Source organism: Gigantopelta aegis, chromosome 4 (genome assembly GCF_016097555.1).
Source record: "Gigantopelta aegis isolate Gae_Host chromosome 4, Gae_host_genome, whole genome shotgun sequence".
In the NCBI taxonomy this organism is placed as follows: Eukaryota; Metazoa; Mollusca; class Gastropoda; order Neomphalida; family Peltospiridae; genus Gigantopelta; species Gigantopelta aegis.
Window position 1 is genome coordinate 20,139,681 of NC_054702.1, and position 20,070 is coordinate 20,159,750.

The 20,070-nt window shown below is 37.2% G+C and overlaps 1 protein-coding gene across 1 annotated transcript in view; it reads right to left on the minus strand.

Moving 5' to 3' along the window:
* The window catches only part of LOC121369657 (midasin-like), a 171,032-nt gene that overhangs the window by 109,525 nt on the left and 41,437 nt on the right, over positions 1 to 20,070 (minus strand). The window contains exons 34-43 of the mRNA XM_041494702.1: positions 19,920 to 20,042; positions 17,484 to 17,681; positions 17,058 to 17,165; positions 15,525 to 15,713; positions 14,206 to 14,433; positions 13,498 to 13,626; positions 3,925 to 4,084; positions 2,876 to 2,992; positions 2,248 to 2,410; positions 1,784 to 1,900 (exon numbers count right to left, since the gene is read on the minus strand). Of these exons, the coding sequence (XP_041350636.1) occupies positions 1,784 to 1,900; positions 2,248 to 2,410; positions 2,876 to 2,992; positions 3,925 to 4,084; positions 13,498 to 13,626; positions 14,206 to 14,433; positions 15,525 to 15,713; positions 17,058 to 17,165; positions 17,484 to 17,681; positions 19,920 to 20,042 (1,532 nt within the window). The remainder of the gene's footprint in view (positions 1 to 1,783; positions 1,901 to 2,247; positions 2,411 to 2,875; positions 2,993 to 3,924; positions 4,085 to 13,497; positions 13,627 to 14,205; positions 14,434 to 15,524; positions 15,714 to 17,057; positions 17,166 to 17,483; positions 17,682 to 19,919; positions 20,043 to 20,070) is intronic.

Below are 20,070 nucleotides of genomic sequence, written 5' to 3' on the forward strand. Positions count from 1 at the left end.
TTACAGTACAATTATTTAATCTTGTAATTTACCTATGATGTGGTAGAAGATTTACCTGTGGTGTGATGAGTCAAAGAATTGACTGGCATAATGACTGGCCTCGGTGGCACAGAGGTTAAGCCATTGGACTACTAGCTGGTAGGTACAGGGTTCGCAGCCCGGTACCGGCTCCAACCCAGAGCGAGTTCTTAAGGACTCAATGGGTAGGTGTAAGGCCTCTTTTCTCTCACTAATCACTAACCAACTAACAACTAACACACTGTCCTGAACAGACAGCCCAGATAGCTGAGGTGTGTACCCATGACAGCATGCCTGAACCTTAATTGGTTATAAGCACGAAAATAAATTGAAATGAAATGAATGTGGTATGTAGCCAGCTACTTTAAATATGTAGCCAGCTATGTTAAATAAGCTGCCTTCTACTTTAAAACAGAAAAAAACCCTCAATGAATATGTCCCATAAAACCTCTTGAGGAGCACTAATCATAGAGCTTTACATGTGATTGTGTACATGTACTTTCCCCATTTGCAAGATCTACCAATCATATAATACTGACTTTAATATTAAAAACCCAAGAAGTTCCACTGAATTTTAATACTATTAAAAACACAAGAATTTCCACTGAACTTTAAAAATATTCAAAAGTTCTATTAACTTTAATAATACTAAAAACCCAAGAAGTTCCACTGAACTCAAATACCATAATATTAAAACTCAGTAAGTTCCACTGAACTTTAATAATATTTAAAACCTAAAAAGTTCCATTTAACTTTAATAATTTAAAAAATTCAAGAAGTTGCAATGAACTTAAATAATATTAAAACCCCAAGAAGTTCCATTGGACTTTAATAATATTAAAAACCCAAAAGTTCCATTAACTTTAATAATACCTAAAATCCAAGAGGTTCTATTGAACTTTAATAATAGTAAAACCCCAAGACATTCCACTAAACTGTAATAATATTAAAAACTCAAGAGGTTCCACTGAATTCTGCTAATATATTAAAACCCCAAGAGGTTCCATTGATCCTGTTACTCCAGACGGGTACTCTAACCACACAGCCACTTCAAAAGGGAAAAAAGAGATGCATGTGATATAAAAGAGTAACTAATCGGTTTTCTACACCAAAACACAGAATCAATAGTTAATCAACACGGTCCTCTGTTTAATCACTTCTTTCAATACACTTAAGCCATTAAATCAGCCGAGTTCAAATCACCAGTGGTATGATGTAAGCCCAGGTTCACAAACGATGACAATATTTCACAGTCCGTAATATATTAAATCATTCACAGTGTCAGTGGGCTATGCAAATCACATTCCAAAACCATTTCATGTTTCCAAATTACTTGTGCCGTGGGATAGAATCCAATATCAAGTAAATGGAAGCAATTTTTTATTTTTTTTATCTTTATCAATGAAAAATAGATTACTTTTTAAGTTCAATCCAGCTTTAAACAGTATACAACCCAAGTACAAAAGTCAATAAAAGAAATTGGAGAAAAGTTTTATTATGTTTTTACACTTTTCATGAACAATTCACTAAATGCATGAGTTGAAAACTGTTAGTTTGTTTTGTTTAACAACACCACTAGCATATTGACTAATTAATCATAAGCCATTGTATGTCGAACATTTGTTAATTCTGACACTCGCTACATTTTCCCATTATAACAAGGGATCTTTTATATGCACTTTCATACAGACAGAACAGCACATACCACAGTTTTTGTGGGTCCCTGGTTTGCATGGTGAAAATATGTACAGAACAGTTTATTTACCTGAAGTTTGGGTGAGCTTTGATTGTGATTATTTCTCCATCCATCACCCCTCGCTCATTGATGCTAAGCACACCATTGGGTTCCAACAGGGCATTCAACCGGTCCAGAACTGAAGCACTGTAATATAAGAGTTCACAATTATATGACATAGTTATTGATATTTCATCATAAACTAGGTTCAGTTATTAATTTGACTTTCAATTGTGCATGGTGGGAGGAGTATTCTCAATATTGTTCATACCCCAAACCCTTTATGTATAAACTACAATTTGTACACTACATTATTATTATTTTAACATAAACAACAATTTTAATTTGCTATAAATAAGTGCCAATAAAAATTGGTACTAATTGATTATTACTTTCAATTATTACTAAACAAACTCCAAAATTATTAAAAACATAACAAAATAAATATCAAAAATAATAAAAAAGAAAATTCAACTAAATGTTAAAATATTTACCTGCAGAAGTTGACATTGTCAATCAACAGCCAGTGCCCCACCTCCAAAGCTTTGACCAATAAACTGTCGACCCATTCAAATGTGCCTGCCCCATTGTTAGATTGTGAACCAATCAAATTATTGAAGAGAGTTTTCAGCTTGAGAGATACCAACTGCAGTTTATCTGACAATAAACAGAACATGTAACTATAACAATATGTAAGATATTTTTAAAGAAAATATTGAAAACTTTTACAATCGAATAAGTAATTAAAACTTAAGCAAACTCAGATATTTCTTTTAAAATATATACCAAATCAAATCCATTATGCCTAATCAAATCCATTATGATTTTATTTGCAGCATCTAGAAAATTTTATTAGGTGCTTGAATCAATCCAGCTGCCAGATTGGATGTTTTTTTTCAGGAAGTAGTTATTATTATCAAAATATTACTAATTATGGGACAATTTATTATTATTATTAGTTTAAAACTGTATTACTATTTTTTAAAATCAATCATCATCTAATAATTGTGAGATTTTCAAAAAAAATAAAAATAATTTAAATTTATTTTAACAATCATTGTCTAGTAATTGTGTAACAAAAAACTAGAAAATACTACAAAATCACATCTCTGAAATTCCTACCTCCTGAAGAGATCCTATGCTGCCTGGAGATTTTTTGCAACAGTTCCATCACAGCATTTAGTGATCTGACCTTGACCTTCAGGAAATCAAACTCCTCTACAGCTGTTCTTGCCATTCCTAAATAGAAAGCTCATCTTTAATTTTCAATTTCTACTGTTTATTAAGAAATGTTTTGTTTTAAAATCTATAGAACTGTGGTGACCAACTATCCTGAATTGTGAGGTACAGTCTTGGCTATAGATTTTCAAAGTTATCTTGGCGCTATAATATTGTAAAACAATTGTAGGCTATGATGTCACTAAGACACATGTCATAGCCCCCGACAGTTTTATATCGCAGATCTAAGACTGCTAAGATTGCTTCAAAAATCTGGGCCCTGCTTTCTTAAGTTAAAAGTGTATTTTATTTAACGACACCACTAGAGCATACTGATTACTTAAAGGGACGGACCCTAGTTTCAACCCGTAAAAATTAACACTAAGTTTTGTTAATCTACAAACCTGTAACACATTTGGATAAAGTTACAATTGAGTAAAACATGAGTCTGTGACTTTGAAATGGTGAAATACCCTCTAAAAATAGACTAAAACTTGACTCCATAACTGTTACTTCTCAAACGCATGTGCGTTTTTAAAAATATGAGAAATGCATTTTGTGATATTAAAAACACCAGGATGATAAAAAACACTTCAAATGTACGGAAATGGATAATCTAAACAATAAAATCTAAGTAAAGTATGATTTCAGTTATCAAAAACTGCTCTGATAGTCAAAAATATTCCTTAGTGTTTAAAAACTAGGGTATGTCCCTTTAATCATTTACTGTTGGATGTGTTAAAAATGTTATAATGTTTACACCTAGTCTTTAGAGAAAACGTGCTAAATTTTTTTAGTTTTAAGCCTGATGGCTCTGTTGCTAGTTTATCCCTATTCATAACTATTTTAAGTAAAATTTATTTTTGTAAGTAGTGGGTAATCAAACAAAATTGTCTTCTCATGTAATAAATTCTGTCTCAGTCCTGACTGAAATGATCCACCCTATGACTTACTGTCATCTCTCAACTGTCTATAAGTGTTCCACTCTTTCTCTAGTGCCAGGATCAGACCGGATGTCGACACGTCACCCTGTGTTAACAGCACACGCTGACAGTGACGAATCTCGGCTCCTATTTCAACGGCCATTTCCTCAACATGGCGGAAAACATCACTCTGAAAACAAATATACATGTACAATTACATATATATTTTAATATTATATTATATTATATTATTATATATATTATATTATATTATATTATATTAATTATATTATATTATATTATATAATATAATGTATTATATTATATTGTATCTTAATATTAATATTATATTTCACTAATATTATCTAGAAAATTCAAAAAAAAAATTCAATTCCTTTTTGGAAAAATAAAACAGCAGAGGCAGATGTAAGGGGAGAGGCATAGACACCCCCCCCCTGCCCCCCCACACACACACTTTAGATGGCAAGTCTCATTTTTATTGAAGAACTGACATTTTTGACTTTACATTGTAATGTAGTTTTTATATCTTGTATCTTTACATTATTTGAGTGAAATAGTCTTCCACTGATAACTCAGTGCATCTCACAGGTTCAAGAGGTTCCTTTTGAGAATTCACACCCACTGGCATAAGCCATGCACCCCCCCCCCCCCCCCATATCACATTTTTCTCCCAGCAACCTATTATATTTTCCTGCCACCACATAACACTACTTATAGATAGTGTGTTTGTCCCCTGCTCCAAAATAATATCTGGCTATGACGTTTTCATCCGACCACTCAGAAATTCTCAATCCACCCTTAAAATAACTTTAAATATTCTTGGAATATATCTCAACTTTGTATATAATTCAACAATTGTTAATTCTAAAATATTCTCGATATATATTCCAACTCTGTATGTGAATACAAATGGAAAAAAAAGAGTAAATACCTATGAAAAAAAAGGAGAAAGAATAAGTACCCTTTTTAGTTGAAAAGTATCATTTTTGTCTAACTGGAAAAAACCCATATATTATTTTGTTAGTCCACTTTGTCATTTTAGGCTAAATACGGCCCTGAGATCTTATTAAAACACTTAGTCCAATAAAGGATGTTTAGTAACTTCTTTATTACTTCATTAAAGACAATTCCTTTATTAAAATTAAATTGCACAATCTTTAAAAATTATTTTTCAAAATCATTTATCAGCTGACAATCTACAATATGAGATAACTGTCTAGAACAAATCGGCTTACTGGTGCGACCTGTTAACACTTGTAAAAATCAATCTGATTATTTCTTTAATCTTATTTGCTTTGTGGACTTTGTGTCGCAACTGATGTAAATTAGCATGTCCTTCCTACACCGCCTTCCTGCTTTCACCAATTCATTTTCTCACAAGTGCCACTTCTGTTTGCAAAGCCATTTAATCAATGCCGCTTAGATAACTGGCAGATTTTTCTCTGTCTCTCTCTCTTTCAGTACTAAGCTGATATTATTGGAGGCAATATACAGGGTAATGCCGTCAAACAAGAAGGGAGTTGAAGTGTGCAATTTAGATGCTGTGGTTTTGCAATCAGCAGCAAAGCAATGGACTATTAGCGAGACTCGATTTTATCGCTTAATGAGCCCCAAATGCAGCGACTTATGTGCAGCTTTGTCTGGGATTTAGAATGTCAAATAAATGACATCGGATATCTGTATTTACATAACATGCTAAACGTGGTTCAGCAACAGAATAATCGCCTAACGTGTGATGGGCCTTAGGATCAATCTGTCTCTATATTATTACCAATTCCATTCTAGCCATAGGATCAATCTGCCTCTATATTATTGCCAATTCCATTCTAGCCACAGGATCAATCTGTCTCTAGATTATTGCCAATTCCATTCTAGCCATAGGATCAATCTGTCTCTATATTATTGCCAATTCCATTCTAGCCATAGGATCAATCTGTCTCTATATTATTGCCAATTCCATTCTAGCCATAGGATCAATCTGTCTCTAGATTATTGCCAATTCCATTCTAGCCATAGGATCAATCTGTCTCTAGATTATTACCAATTCCATTCTAACCATAGGATCAATTTGTCTCTATATTATTGCCAATACCATTCTAGCCATAGGATCAATCTGTCTCTATATTATTGCCAATTCCATTCTAGCCATAGGATCAATCTGTCTCTAGATTATTGCCAATTCCATTCTAGCCATAGGATCAATCTGTCTCTAGATTATTACCAATTCCATTCTAACCATAGGATCAATTTGTCTCTATATTATTGCCAATACCATTCTAGCCATAGGATCAATCTGTCTCTATATTTTGCCAATTCCATTCTAGCCATAGGATCAATCTGTCTCTATATTATTGCCAATTCCATTTTAGCCATAGGATCAATCTGTCTCTATATTTTGCCAATTCCATTCTAGCCATAGGATCAATCTGTCTCTAGATTATTACCAATTCCATTCTAACCATAGGATCAATTTGTCTCTATATTATTGCCAATACCATTCTAGCCATAGGATCAATCTGTCTCTATATTTTGCCAATTCCATTCTAGCCATAGGATCAATCTGTCTCTATATTATTGCCAATTCCATTTTAGCCATAGGATCAATCTGTCTCTATATTTTGCCAATTCCATTCTAGCCATAGGATCAATCTGTGTCTGGATTATTGCCAATTCCATTCTAGCCACAAGATCAATCTGTCTCTAGATTATTGCCAATTCCATTCTAGCCATAGGATCAATCTGCCTCTATATTATTGCCAATTCCATTCTAGCCATAGGATCAATCTGTCTGTATATTATTGCCAATTCCATTCTAGCCATAGGATCAATCTGTCTCTATATTATTGCCAATTCCATTCTAGCCATAGGATCAATCTGTCTCTAGATTATTGCCAATTCCATTCTAGCCATAGGATCAATCTGTCTCTATATTATTGCCAATTCCATTCTAGCCATAGGATCAATCTGTCTCTAGATTATTACCAATTCCATTCTAACCATAGGATCAATTTGTCTCTATATTATTGCCAATTCCATTCTAGCCATAGGATCAATCTGTCTCTATATTTTGCCAATTCCATTCTAGCCATAGGATCAATCTGTCTCTATATTATTGCCAATTCCATTCTAGCCATAGGATCAATCTGTCTCTATATTTTGCCAATTCCATTCTAGCCATAGGACCAATCTGTGTCTAGATTATTGCCAATTCCATTCTAGCCACAAGATCAATCTGTCTCTAGATTATTGCCAATTCCATTCTAGCCACAGGATCAATCTGTCTCTAGATTATTGCCAATTCCATTCTAGCCATAGGATCAATCTGCCTCTATATTATTGCCAATTCCATTCTAGCCATAGGATCAATCTGTCTCTAGATTATTGCCAATTCTATTCTAACCATAGGATCAATCTGTCTCTAGATTATTGCCAATTCCATTCTAGCCATAGGATCAATCTGTCTCTAGATTATTACCAATTCCATTCATGCCATAGGAACAATCTGTCTCTAGATTATTGCCAATTCCATTCTAGCCATAGGATCAATCAGTCTATATATTATTGCCAATTCCATTCTAGCCACAGGATCAATCTGTCTCTAGATTATTGCCAATTCCATTCTAACCATAGGATCAATCTGTCTCTAGATTATTGCCAATTCCATTCTAACCAGTTCTCTATTACTAGAACAAACCCCCCCCCCCCCCCCGAAAAAAAAAAGTTTTTAAAAAACATATTTTTCCCCCTTAAAAAAACACCACCACCACCACCACAAACTTCAACTTCTATCAGTATATTTTTATGTACTTTAAAATAAATAACAATTAAGCACTAGATATTTAAAACAACCCACCCCAGTATTATGCTAAATAAAGTTTTGTTTAACAATAAGGAAGGAAATGATTTATTTAATGATGCACTCAACACATTTTATTTATGGTTATATGGCGTTGAACATATGGTTAAAGACCACACAGATATTGAGGGAGGAAACCTGTCACCACTTCATGGGCTACTCTTTTCAATTAGCAGCAAGGGATGTTATATGCACCATCCCATAGACAGGATAACACACACCACAGCCTTTGATGTACCCGTCGTGGTGCACTGGATGGAGCGAGAAATAGCATTTAACAATAAGAGCATTTTGATTTATTAATCATCGGCTATTGGGTGTCAATTACGCTTAAATAAATTATTGGAAACAAGTTCAAACAACTGTGTAGAACTCACTGGCATCAGCCGTCTATGTTAACTTTTCTATCTAGGAGCCAGATGGTGCCTACTTCTATTTTTTTATAAATTATTGGAAACAAGTTCAAACAACTCTGTAGAACTCACTGGCATCAGCCGTCTATGTTAACCTTTCTATCTAGGAGCCAGATGGTGCCTACTTCTATTTTTTTTATAAATTATTGGAAACAAGTTCATACAACTGTGTAGAACTCACTGGCATCAGCCGTCTATGTTAACCTTTCTATCTAGGAGCCAGATGGTGCCTACTTCTATTTTTTTATAAATTATTGGAAACAAGTTCAAACAACTCTGTAGAACTCACTGGCATCAGCCGTCTATGTTAACCTTTCTATCTAGGAGCCAGATGGTCTGTAGAACTCACTGGCATCAGCCGTCTATGTTAACCTTTCTATCTAGGAGCCAGATGGTCTGTAGAACTCACTGGCATCAGCCGTCTATGTTAACCTTTCTATCTAGGAGCCAGATGGTGCCTACTTCTATTTTTTTATAAATTATTGGAAACAAGTTCAAACAACTCTGTAAAACTCACTGGCATCAGCCGTCTATGTTAACCTTTCTATCTAGGAGCCAGATGGTGCCTACTTCTATTTTTTTATAAATTATTGGAAACAAGTTCAAACAACTCTGTAGAACTCACTGGCATCAGCCGTCTATGTTAACCTTTCTATCTAGGAGCCAGATGCTCTGTAGAAGTCACTGGCATCAGCCGTCTATGTTAACTTTTCTATCTAGGAGCCAGATGCTCTGTAGAAGTCACTGGCATCAACCGTCTATGTTAACTTTTCTATCTAGGAGCCAGATGCTCTGTAGAAGTCACTGGCATCAGCCGTCTATGTTAACTTTTCTATCTAGGAGCCAGATGCTCTGTAGAACTCACTGGCATCAGCCGTCTATGTTAACCTTTCTATCTAGGAGCCAGATGGTGCCTACTTCTATTTTTTTATATAGATACAGGGCTTCTGCAATTGTTATAAAAATCACTAGCCATGGGATCAGTGATTTAAAAAATTTACCAGCCATGATTAAAAATTCACTAGCCCTACTTTCAAGTAAATACAATTTTACTCATAATAATAATCAGATATATTACCTAAAGTCAAACCCTTAGATTTGGGTAGATAATATTCATATTTACTACATAAACTTAAATACAGCATTTGACAACTTCATTTTTTTTCACTAGCCATCGGGCATGGTGATAATAGTTATTTACTAGCCTAACATTGAATATCACTAGCCATGAGAGTGGGGCTACCATAATCTAGAAGCATTGATAGATAGTATGAAATGTTTTAGTCGCCAGATGAAAAAATTGTTGCATATGTGACCAAATCAATCGCAATGTAGAGGGCTAGGCATTGTATTTCTTTAAATAGTCTAACACATTTCTTTTTTCTTTCAGCATCTGCTATATCAAAAGATGTGTAACTTAGCTAGATCTAAACAAGAAACTCAAGTTTAAAAGAAAAGAAGAAAAAAGAACCTGCATCTGCATTAGATTTCTGTCATAACCAGACTGGGTGAAAAGCCGGCAACCATCACATTTTTCAGACACCCGAAAACTTTTAGCAAATAAAATGTGTCTACTTCATATTAATAGATCACATTAGTTTAGTGTGGTATTATCTACCCTTGCTCAGCAAAGCATCCTACTTTAAGCTGTTTGTTTCTTTGAAAAAAAATATAACGAAAATTCAGGTACAAGCAGTTTTTCAATCCATTGCAATTCACTAAAATGGTGGTAAAGCATATTTTCATAAACATCAGAAACCAGTCTGTGTAGAAGCCAGATTGACCTGCAACTTTTACAGTCTGACAATATGAGTTGCCTGTGTTCACAAAAATAAAACAATCCAGGTTTTACCAATTCCAAATTTAAAAGGATGCTTGTTGCACCATCTACTGAAACAGTTTTGTGTGCCTGATTAAATCTGCTGGTATGTGTTGTTCTGCATTTGTTCACGGAAATCAACTAATCCAGGTCTGGCTAATTCCAAATTCAATTGGATGCTTCTATGGATCATCAACTAAGAGAGTTTTTGGTACATGACAAAATCTGCTGGTATGTGTTGTTCTGCCTGCATTCACAAAAATAAAATCCAGGTTTTACCAATTCCAAATTTAAAAGGAAGTGTGTACTAAAACAGTTTTGGGTGCCTGACAAAATCAGCTGGTATGTGTTGTCCGTCCAGATTCATATGGAACAAACAAAAGATGCTGTTACAGACATGAGTAACATATTAAATCTAGCGTCAAGTGTAATAAACTGATTTCTACCCCCCCCCCAAAAAAAACCCCAACAACTCCCCAATCAATCCTTTTAATGCTGAATCACAGATTAAACAGATATTGGTATGAACCTGTTATCTGATAACACATCCAGACAAATCTACAAGTACACACAGAGTATTGGATTAAACATTCTTCTAGCCAGAATACTCTCTTCTAGAGTTCTAAACTAATATTTTACAAAGTCAGTGCAGGTAATGCCAGTATGAAGAGTAAACATACTGATATGGACGGTGTACACTGTTTTACATTATAAGCAGCCTTAAGAACACGCCACTTGTTTCGGAAACTTAAATTTTGTTTTGTTTAATGACACAACTAGAGCATATTGGTTTATTAATCATCAGCTACTGAATGTCATATATTTGATAATTCTGACATACAGTCTTAGAGAGGAAACCTGCTACATTTTTCCATTAGTAGCAAGAGATTTTTTTTATATACACCATCCCACAGACAGGATAGCACATACAGAAGTCTTCGATGTACCAGTCGTGGTGTATTGGCTGAAACGTATTATAGCCCAATGGGCCCACTGAAAGGGAATGACCACATATCAGGTGAACCACTTAACCACTGGGCTTGTTTCATAAATTTCATATAGTACAATATGATCTTTATTAATCAGTCCTGTATTAAGCAAAAACCTGTTTTAAGAGAACACTTTCCTATCCAACCAAATCTCCTATTAGATACAAACAAACTTAACCTGTATTACATGACCATCTGGCTTAAGAGATAAGTTTGCCACCTAACAAACTAAACATTATTAAATAGCCACCTGTCTTTTAAGGACCATTTTTTAATGAACTTTTTTTAAAAGGCTGCTTGACATGAGTGCAACTGGATATTAAAAGTTTTTAACAAATATTTATTGCCAGGACAATAACTTTAACACTGTAACCATGACAATGGAAAACAGTTATGCAGTAGATTCGGATGGTAAGATTATCATGAATAACGAAACACTCCAATTTCCCTCTCTGTCTGACAAAACCGAGGCTGTACTATTATTCACCATCGCCATACTCGGTAGTCTGGGAAACCTTGCCGTTATAGGAGCCGTGATACTCTGTGGAAAACTTCGCAAGTCTTCGTCTGCCTTCTTGTGTCACCACTGTTTGCTGGATTTGATTAAATCCTTATTCTGCGTCCCGTACGGCTTCAGCTTATTTATGAAGCATGAGATTCACCACTGCTACATCCTGGGAGCGGCGTACATCCTTCTGATGACCTTGTCCGTGTACAACCTCATCGCCATCCTCATCAACGAGGAGTACAGTCTCCTCAACAGCAAGAGGCAGTTAAAGGGAGACTACTGCTGCGTGATCTTTGGAATTTTCATGATTTGGTTCACGACGATTCTCATCCACCTTGGCGTCGCGGTGATTCCCCGGAGCACGGAATACAACCCCGACATGGGGAACTGCGTCTTTGACATCGGCCTGCCAAGCCATTACGTCATCCATGTTCTGTGGTCGCTGCTGGTGACGGGAGCTCTCGTTGTGTCCATTTTCATCTCAGTACAGTTCTACCGCCAGCTGAAGTCCCATTCCAACAGCCAGCAGTGGATGCTCATCCACAAGTCCATCTCCATGGAGATTAATGCTGAAGACATGACGGATGAGGAAGATACGTTTCAAGTCGATGACATAATGAAAGTGAAAGCGATAAAGCATTATAAAATATACATGAGGCGGGTGATGATAATTCTAACAATGATTGTGTCCTTCATGGTCTTCTGGTATCCGCTGTTCCTCGTGACACTGTTCGACATTCACAATGATCAGCCAACCAGTATTTACAGAATCCTCACCATCTTTGCGTGGGCACACCCAATAACAACGCCCATATTCTGCGGATTGATCCTGCAAGGTGAACTGAAGAAGGAAATACTTATAAAAGAGGTATACAGTAATGCAATTCCCATGAGAGCATCAACGTCGAAGGAGGAATTCCGCAACAAAATCCATTCCAAATACAAGACGTATGAAACAGGATATTTTAACGAGAATTTTGAGTTCACGCCCACACATCAACTACACAATCGTAGAGCCAGATTCCACAGCTTGGATGAGGTGGGTAGTGATAGTGAGCGAACTGCAATGTGTGAACAGCAGTCATCCCCACAGAGGAGCGTGTCAACAATGATTTTCTAATAAAAGATGATGCAGTTAAATTTTAATATGTGATTAGTATTTGATTTTATAAACGGATGTAAAAAAAATTGTGCTTATATCCATTTAAGGATCAAGCCTCGTTCAACGAAGCAATCGTAGTGCTAAGATCACCTAAAGTGTAAAATGCAGTTATTCACTTAAAGTGATCTTAGTTCTAAGATCGCTTCGTAGAATGAGGTCCTGGGCACACCCTACAGCATCCTAAGTTGTCTGTCCCGGAACAGTATTTGATTTCATAAACTGGTGTACAAGTTGTTAAGAGTGTTTCTTACTTTCTATTACTTTTTCAAATTATTTTTGTGCTTACATTAAACAATTAAGATTCCCACAGACAGGCCAGCACAAAGACACAGTCATGAAGCAATGGTTAGGATGGTGGAAAACCCAATCAGAAAATGGGTTCACCATGATAGTGTGATCCAAGCACTTCAGATAAGTGCTCTTCTGATTAAGCTAGATCCCACCCCAGTTATTATATACGATTCAGACTTAAGGCAATGCCTTATGATAAGAGTGCCTGATCCGAGAATAGCCGATTGTGTCAAGACAACATTACGATATCATCTGTTACTAAGCAATCAGCTATTCTCATACAACACACTCGTACTGTGTTGAGTCGCCTTTATATCTAACATAATCATGCATTGATCACTTTTCATAAATTTGGCACAAAGGTCAGGTCAGGTCAGGTCATAGGGCTTAATGTGCCCATTCAGAGCAAGCTGTTGTAGCACACGCCTGTCACGGGTGCAGGTGATGACTTACAACGGCTCCTTCGTCTAGGACAGGATTTTGCACCAAGTGCTGAGGTGTCATTAAATGAACATGCTTTTCCTTTACTAAATGCAATCGTTACCTGTTCGAAGCCGCCCAGCAGCTCTGTGGTGTCCATGGAGCTGTTCATTGGCAGAACATGTAGCGTGGTTCCCGTCAGCTCGGCAAGCAGACTAACTAGACTGGTTTTACCACTCGACTGGGGCCCAACCTAAAACACAGCAAAAAAAACCTTGGTCATAGGCATTTAAGATTGGGGGTCTGGCGGGGCTTTTACCATCTGCTTAGACTACAGACCTTAATGCATGTTAGGGAAAAACCTGACTTTTATTAAGGTGCATTTTTCTGACATTTATATTCTTATGGGGATAGTGGGGTGGGGGTGGGGTGGGTTATTGCTTGCTCTATGTAGGCAATCTGATTCAACATTTGTCTGTACAGTCCATATGAAATTATTCTGTCAATAAATAAACTATATATGAATCACCTTCTGTTCAATTAATTGTAATTTGAAAAATAAAAATGTAATTCAAATATCAAAATACAGCTTTTAAGTGCACACACACAATATATATGGATGAATGGATGAACAGATGGATGGATGGATGGATGGACGGATGGATGGATGGATGGACAGATGGACAAAGGGAAGGATGGATAAACAGACGGACAGACATGGATAGTTGGATTGACAGATTGGATAGACTTTTGTACAGATAGATAGATGGAAAAACGAATAGGCAGACATAAAAAATTAAATGTTGCATAAGTGGAGAAATGAATAACTCACCAAGATGGTCATCCATTTCATCTCCACACACTTCATGACCGACTCCAATGGCTTCAGCTGCTGGTGCAGTATCTGCAGTGACCTTGACCTTGCCGCTTTAACCTCTGGCTGACCTCTAGGCAAGAATGAGTGGCCAGCTTGAACATGGTTGTTTCCAATGTGAACAAAACCACTGCCACAATAAACAGGGTATTTGCTGTCAAAATGACTTGTGTACAAATCCAAAACCTGAAAAATGGTGCAAAAAGTTAACAAAATACTTCAAAAAGCTTTGACCTGCATTTTTGTACCAGATTTTCTTTTTTTAATGTTTTATTTAACGACACACTCAACACATTTTATTTACAATTATATGGCGTCATACATATGGTTAAGGACCACACAGATATTGAGAGAGGAAACCCGCTGTAGCCACTACTCTTTTTGATTAGCAGCAAGAGATCTTTTATATGCACCATTTCACAGACAGAATAGTACATACCACGGCCTTTGTTACACCAGCTGAGGAGCACTGGCTGGAACGAGAAATAACCCAATGGGTTCACAGACGGGAATCGATCCTAGTCTGACCACGTATCAAGCAAATTCTTTACCACTGGGCTACATCCCACCCCTTGTACAAGAAAGGAATCAGTTGGTATCAAGTGTGAAACATAGTACTGGTTAGAATGGGATAAAACCTCAGGGTGACTGATCCAGTGATTTACTGATACCAGCTGAACATTCTCCGACTGACCTACAACATTCTCTCAGTCAAACACACACATACAAAATGGTCTCTACCTTTAAAACAACACAGGTGAAACTAGTTAATAAAGGGTGGTTGAGTGGGGGAGAAAAAAATACCTTTTTAGTTCAGACGTGCCCTTTTGTAATTCAACACTTTTTTTTTTCTCAGCGAAACACTTTCAAAATATTCCCACAGCCATTTTAATATGTAATAAATGGAGAAAACTTGTTTTTTCTCTTTTATAGATACATTACCTGTCCTCAAACAAGTGCATTCTACCCCTATGGCTAGTAGACTGGAGGCCTAATTCACTAACTCTTACAACTTTGTGATCTCGCAGTGCAATGCTAAAAGACTTGCAAAGAGGATGCTTTGTTGTCTAGCAGAGCCTAGCCGTAGGGATAGAGTGCACTTGTTTGAGGACAGGTAATGTTGAAAAGAATAAAGCACACGTTTTTTGTCTACACAGCACTACATACACCTGTTAATAATAAACTGACAAATCACATCTGTTTTTTGTCTATAAAACTGTGTTAATAAACTGACATATCATAGCCATGTTAACAATAGACTAATAAATAAAACACACCTGTTTCTTGTCCTGTGTGGTCCTCATTCTGTTTTCATAGATCAGACTGACATAGTCGCCGGGATTCAGATGCTCTGCTTTCTGATTGGCTAGAAGCAGATCACACCAGCGGAAGAGGTCACGCAAGTTGAACTCCCATGGTCCTCCTCTCCGACCCAGGAGAAACTTCACTGCAGTCTGGTCGTACATCTACATGAATGAATGAATGAAAGAAATGTTTGATTTAACGACACACTCAACACTCAATATTTATGGTTATATGGCGTCAGACATATGGTTAAGGACCACACAGACATTAAGAGAAGAAACCCACTGTTGTCACTTCATGGACTACTCTTTTCGATTAGCAGCAAGGGATCTTTTATAGCACCATCCCACAGACAGGATAGTACAAACTATGGCCTTTGTTACACCAGTTATAGAGCATTGGATGTAACGAGAAATAGCCCAATGGGTCCACCGGCGGGGATCAATCCTAGACTGACTGACTGCATCAAGTGAATGCTTTACCACTGAGCTACGTCTCGCCCCCACTACATAAATGAAATTAACGGTTTATACTTGTCAACAGCAATACTAGAGCACACTGATTTCTAAACCACTGGCTATTCAATATCAAACATTTGATAATTCAGAGGAAATCTGCTACATTATTCCATTAACAGCCAGGGATCTTTTATATACACTTTGATGCAGACATGTCTGTTGCATAAAGAAAAACTGACAACTTATGGTTGACACCAATAACCGATGCATTTATTAAAACAGCAGATGTGTTTGTATTATGCATTAATAAAAGATGAATGCAGCTTCTAAAGTATCTTGTTTGCTGTATACGGTCCCTACCATTATAAATGAGTAATAGGTTGGTCAGTCGATTGAATAGTCTTTGTTATTATTATGTAATTATTAAATTAAAGAAAGCGATAGAAAAGAATGGAAGAAAATATACAAATGAAAAACAAATGGAGTCAGGTAACAGTAAACACTTTTTAAAAAGTTGTCTTCATACTCCAGTTAATACCAACAAAACAACTCTTGACTAATATTAACAGGATTCATAGCCTTAAAGACTAAACAAATTCAAAGACTTTCAAAGACATTTACCTGCCATTTTCAAAGACTTTTACACAGCGGTCAAATACAAAAGAATGAGATAAAAAATACCAAATCAATTTGTTTACAATGCTGTCCATGGCAAAAAAATAAGCTTTTTTACATGCATCATGACAGATTAAACCTTGTAACTGGAAAATATCAAATGCATGCTGCTGTAAAATATATCATCATTGCTTTGGCTATGATTTGTGAGAATTTAAAGACTTTTAAGGACTTTTATTACAATTCAAAGACTTTCAAAGATCTAAAAATAATTTTTTCAAATTCAAAGACTTTCAAGAAATTTAAAGACTGCTACGAACCCTGATTAAATACCTATTTGATAAATGTGAAGGAATGTTTCTACAGATAGACAAGACAGCAGATGCAGACACAGACAGACAGAAAGACAGACAGCCTATTCTATCAGCTTACCATCATGTTAAAGTCCACCATTTTGGCTAATAAATCCGAAGGAATTCTGGGATACATCGTCTCAGCAATGAAAAGCAAGTCTGCTCTTGACAAGGGCTCTACATAAACCTACAACAGAAAGAAGTATTCTTTTATGTCAAAAATATGCATTCATTGTAAGCCCTCAACAGCAGACGGCTTCATTTTTAACAATTCTTCTCAATCAAAAAGATGTAAAAGGTAACAATTTGGGGGGTTTTCCATGTCCTGGCCAAAAATAATGATTAGACAAATGTCACCCCCCCCCCCCCCCAAAATTTCCAAATGAAACCCCCCCCTTCAAAACCCCAACATTAAAACAAAAAACCATAAAAAAATATTTTCACAAAAACTGCATGTATGGTACTTGTTTATCAGACACAGGTGAGCTAGTTCTCCAACACTAACTTGTGTAAATCTGTTGAGGAACGATCTGGGCAGGCCTTTTCTTCCCCCGCCCTGATTTAGAGGATTCTGGCAGGCGAACAGTCTCGTCTTGTTGTGTTGTATGTGGAACGTTCTGCCGAGTTCCGGGATGTAAACCTCTCCCCTGTGGTCAAGGCATGCATTCAGTCCTTCCAGGACAGACTGGGAGGCAAGGTTCAGCTGAAAACAAAAACTAATAAATCATAGCGAAACCTGTTATAAGAGAAACCGTGTATACCAACCACCTATGTATAAAGGACATATTCAATAGGAAGAAGGCATGCGTTCAGTCCTTCCAGGATAGACTGGGAGGTAAGGTTCAGCTGAAAACAAAAATTAATAAATCATATCGAAAATCTCTTATACGAGGCACCTTGTATACCAACCCCCTATGTATAAAGGACATATGGTTAAGAACCACACAGACGAGAGGAAACCATGGGCTGCTCTTTTTGATAAGCAGCAAGGCATAGTACATACCATGGCCTTTGTTACACTAGCTGTGGAGCACTGACTGGAATGAGAAATAGCCCAATGGGCCCACCGATGAATCAGGTGAATGTTTTACCACTAAAGTTCCAGTTTGTTTTGTTTAATGACACCACTAGAGCACATTGATTTATTAATCATCAGCTATTGGATGTCAAACATTTGGTAATTTTGACATATAGTCTTAGAGAGGAAACGTGCTACATGTTTTCATTACTAGCAAGGGATCTATTATATGCACCATCCGACAGACAGGATAACACATACCATGACCTTTGGTATACCAGTCATGGTGCACTGGCTAGGATGACAAACAGCCCAGTGGGCCCACCAACGGGGATCAAACCCAAACCGACCGCACATCAAGCGAGCACGCTTTACCACAGGGCTACATTTTTACTCCTATGGTGAAGGTGAGTTTATACCTCATCAAGAACGATCCAGTGTCCTGATTTTAAAGCCTGTAACAGCGGCCGATCCCTACACTCTATACCACAAAGCTACATTTTACTCCGATGGTGAAGGTGAGTTTATACCTCATCAAGAACGATCCAGTGTCCTGATTTTAAAGCCTGTAACAGCGGCCCGTCCCTACACTCTATACCACAAAGCTACATTTTACTCCGATGGGGTATACCTCATCAAGAACGATCCAGTGTCCTGATTTTAAAGCCTGTAACAGCGGCCCGTCCCTACACTCTATACCACAAAGCTACATTTTACTCCGATGGTGAAGTTGAGTTTATACCTCATCAAGAACGATCCAGTGTCCTGATTTTAAAGCCTGTAACAGCGGCCCGTCCCTACACTCTATACCACAAAGCTACATTTTACTCCGATGGTGAAGGTGAGTTTATACCTCATCAAGAACGATCCAGTGTCCTGATTTTAAAGCCTGTAACAGCGGCCCATCCCTACACTCTATACCACAAAGCTACATTTTACTCCGATGGTGAAGGTGAGTTTATACCTCATCAAGAACGATCCAGTGTCCTGATTTTAAAGCCTGTAACAGCTGCCCGTCCCTACACTCTATACCACAAAGCTACATTTTACTCCGATGGTGAAGGTGAGTTTATACCTCATCAAGAATGATCCAGTGTCCTGATTTTAAAGCCTGTAACAGCTGCCCGTCCCTACACTCTATACCACAAAGCTACATTTTACTCCGATGGTGAAGGTGAGTTTATACCTCATCAAGAACGATCCAGTGTCCTGATTTTAAAGCCTGTAACAGCGACCCGTCCCTACACTCTATACCACAAAGCTACATTTTACTCCGATGGTGAAGGTGAGTTTATACCTCATCAAGAACGATCCAGTGTCCTGATTTTAAAGCCTGTAACAGCGGCCCGTCCCTACACTCTATACCACAAAGCTACATTTTACTCTGATGGTGAAGGTGAGTTTATACCTCATCAAGAACGATCCAGTGTCCTGATTTTAAAGCCTGTAACAGCGGCTCGTCCCTACACTCTATACCACAAAGCTACATTTTACTCCGATGGTGAAGGTGAGTTTATACCTCATCAAGAACGATCCAGTGTCCTGATGTTAAAGCCTGTAACAGCAGCCCGTCCCTACACTCTATACCACAAAGCTACATTTTACTCCGATGGTGAAGGTGAGTTTATACCTCATCAAGAACGATCCAGTGTCCTGATTTTAAAGCTACATTTTACTCCGATGGCGACGGTGAGTTTATACCTCATCAAGAACAATCCAGTGTCCTGATTTTAAAGCCTGTAACAGCGGCCCGTCCCTACACTCTATACCACAAAGCTACATTTTACTCCGATGGCGAAGGTGAGTTTATACCTCATCAAGAACGATCCAGTGTCCTGATTTTAAAGCCTGTAACAGCGGCCCGTCCCTACACTCTATACCACAAAGCTACATTTTACTCCGATGGTGAAGGTGAGTTTATACCTCATCAAGAACGATCCAGTGTCCTGATTTTAAAGCCTGTAACAGTGGCCCGTCCCTCCATGCGAACATTCCACCTTCCCCTCCCTCCACAGGCAGGTCAGCTCCAAACAGATCAGTCACATCCTACAGAAGAAAACAAAACATCACATAG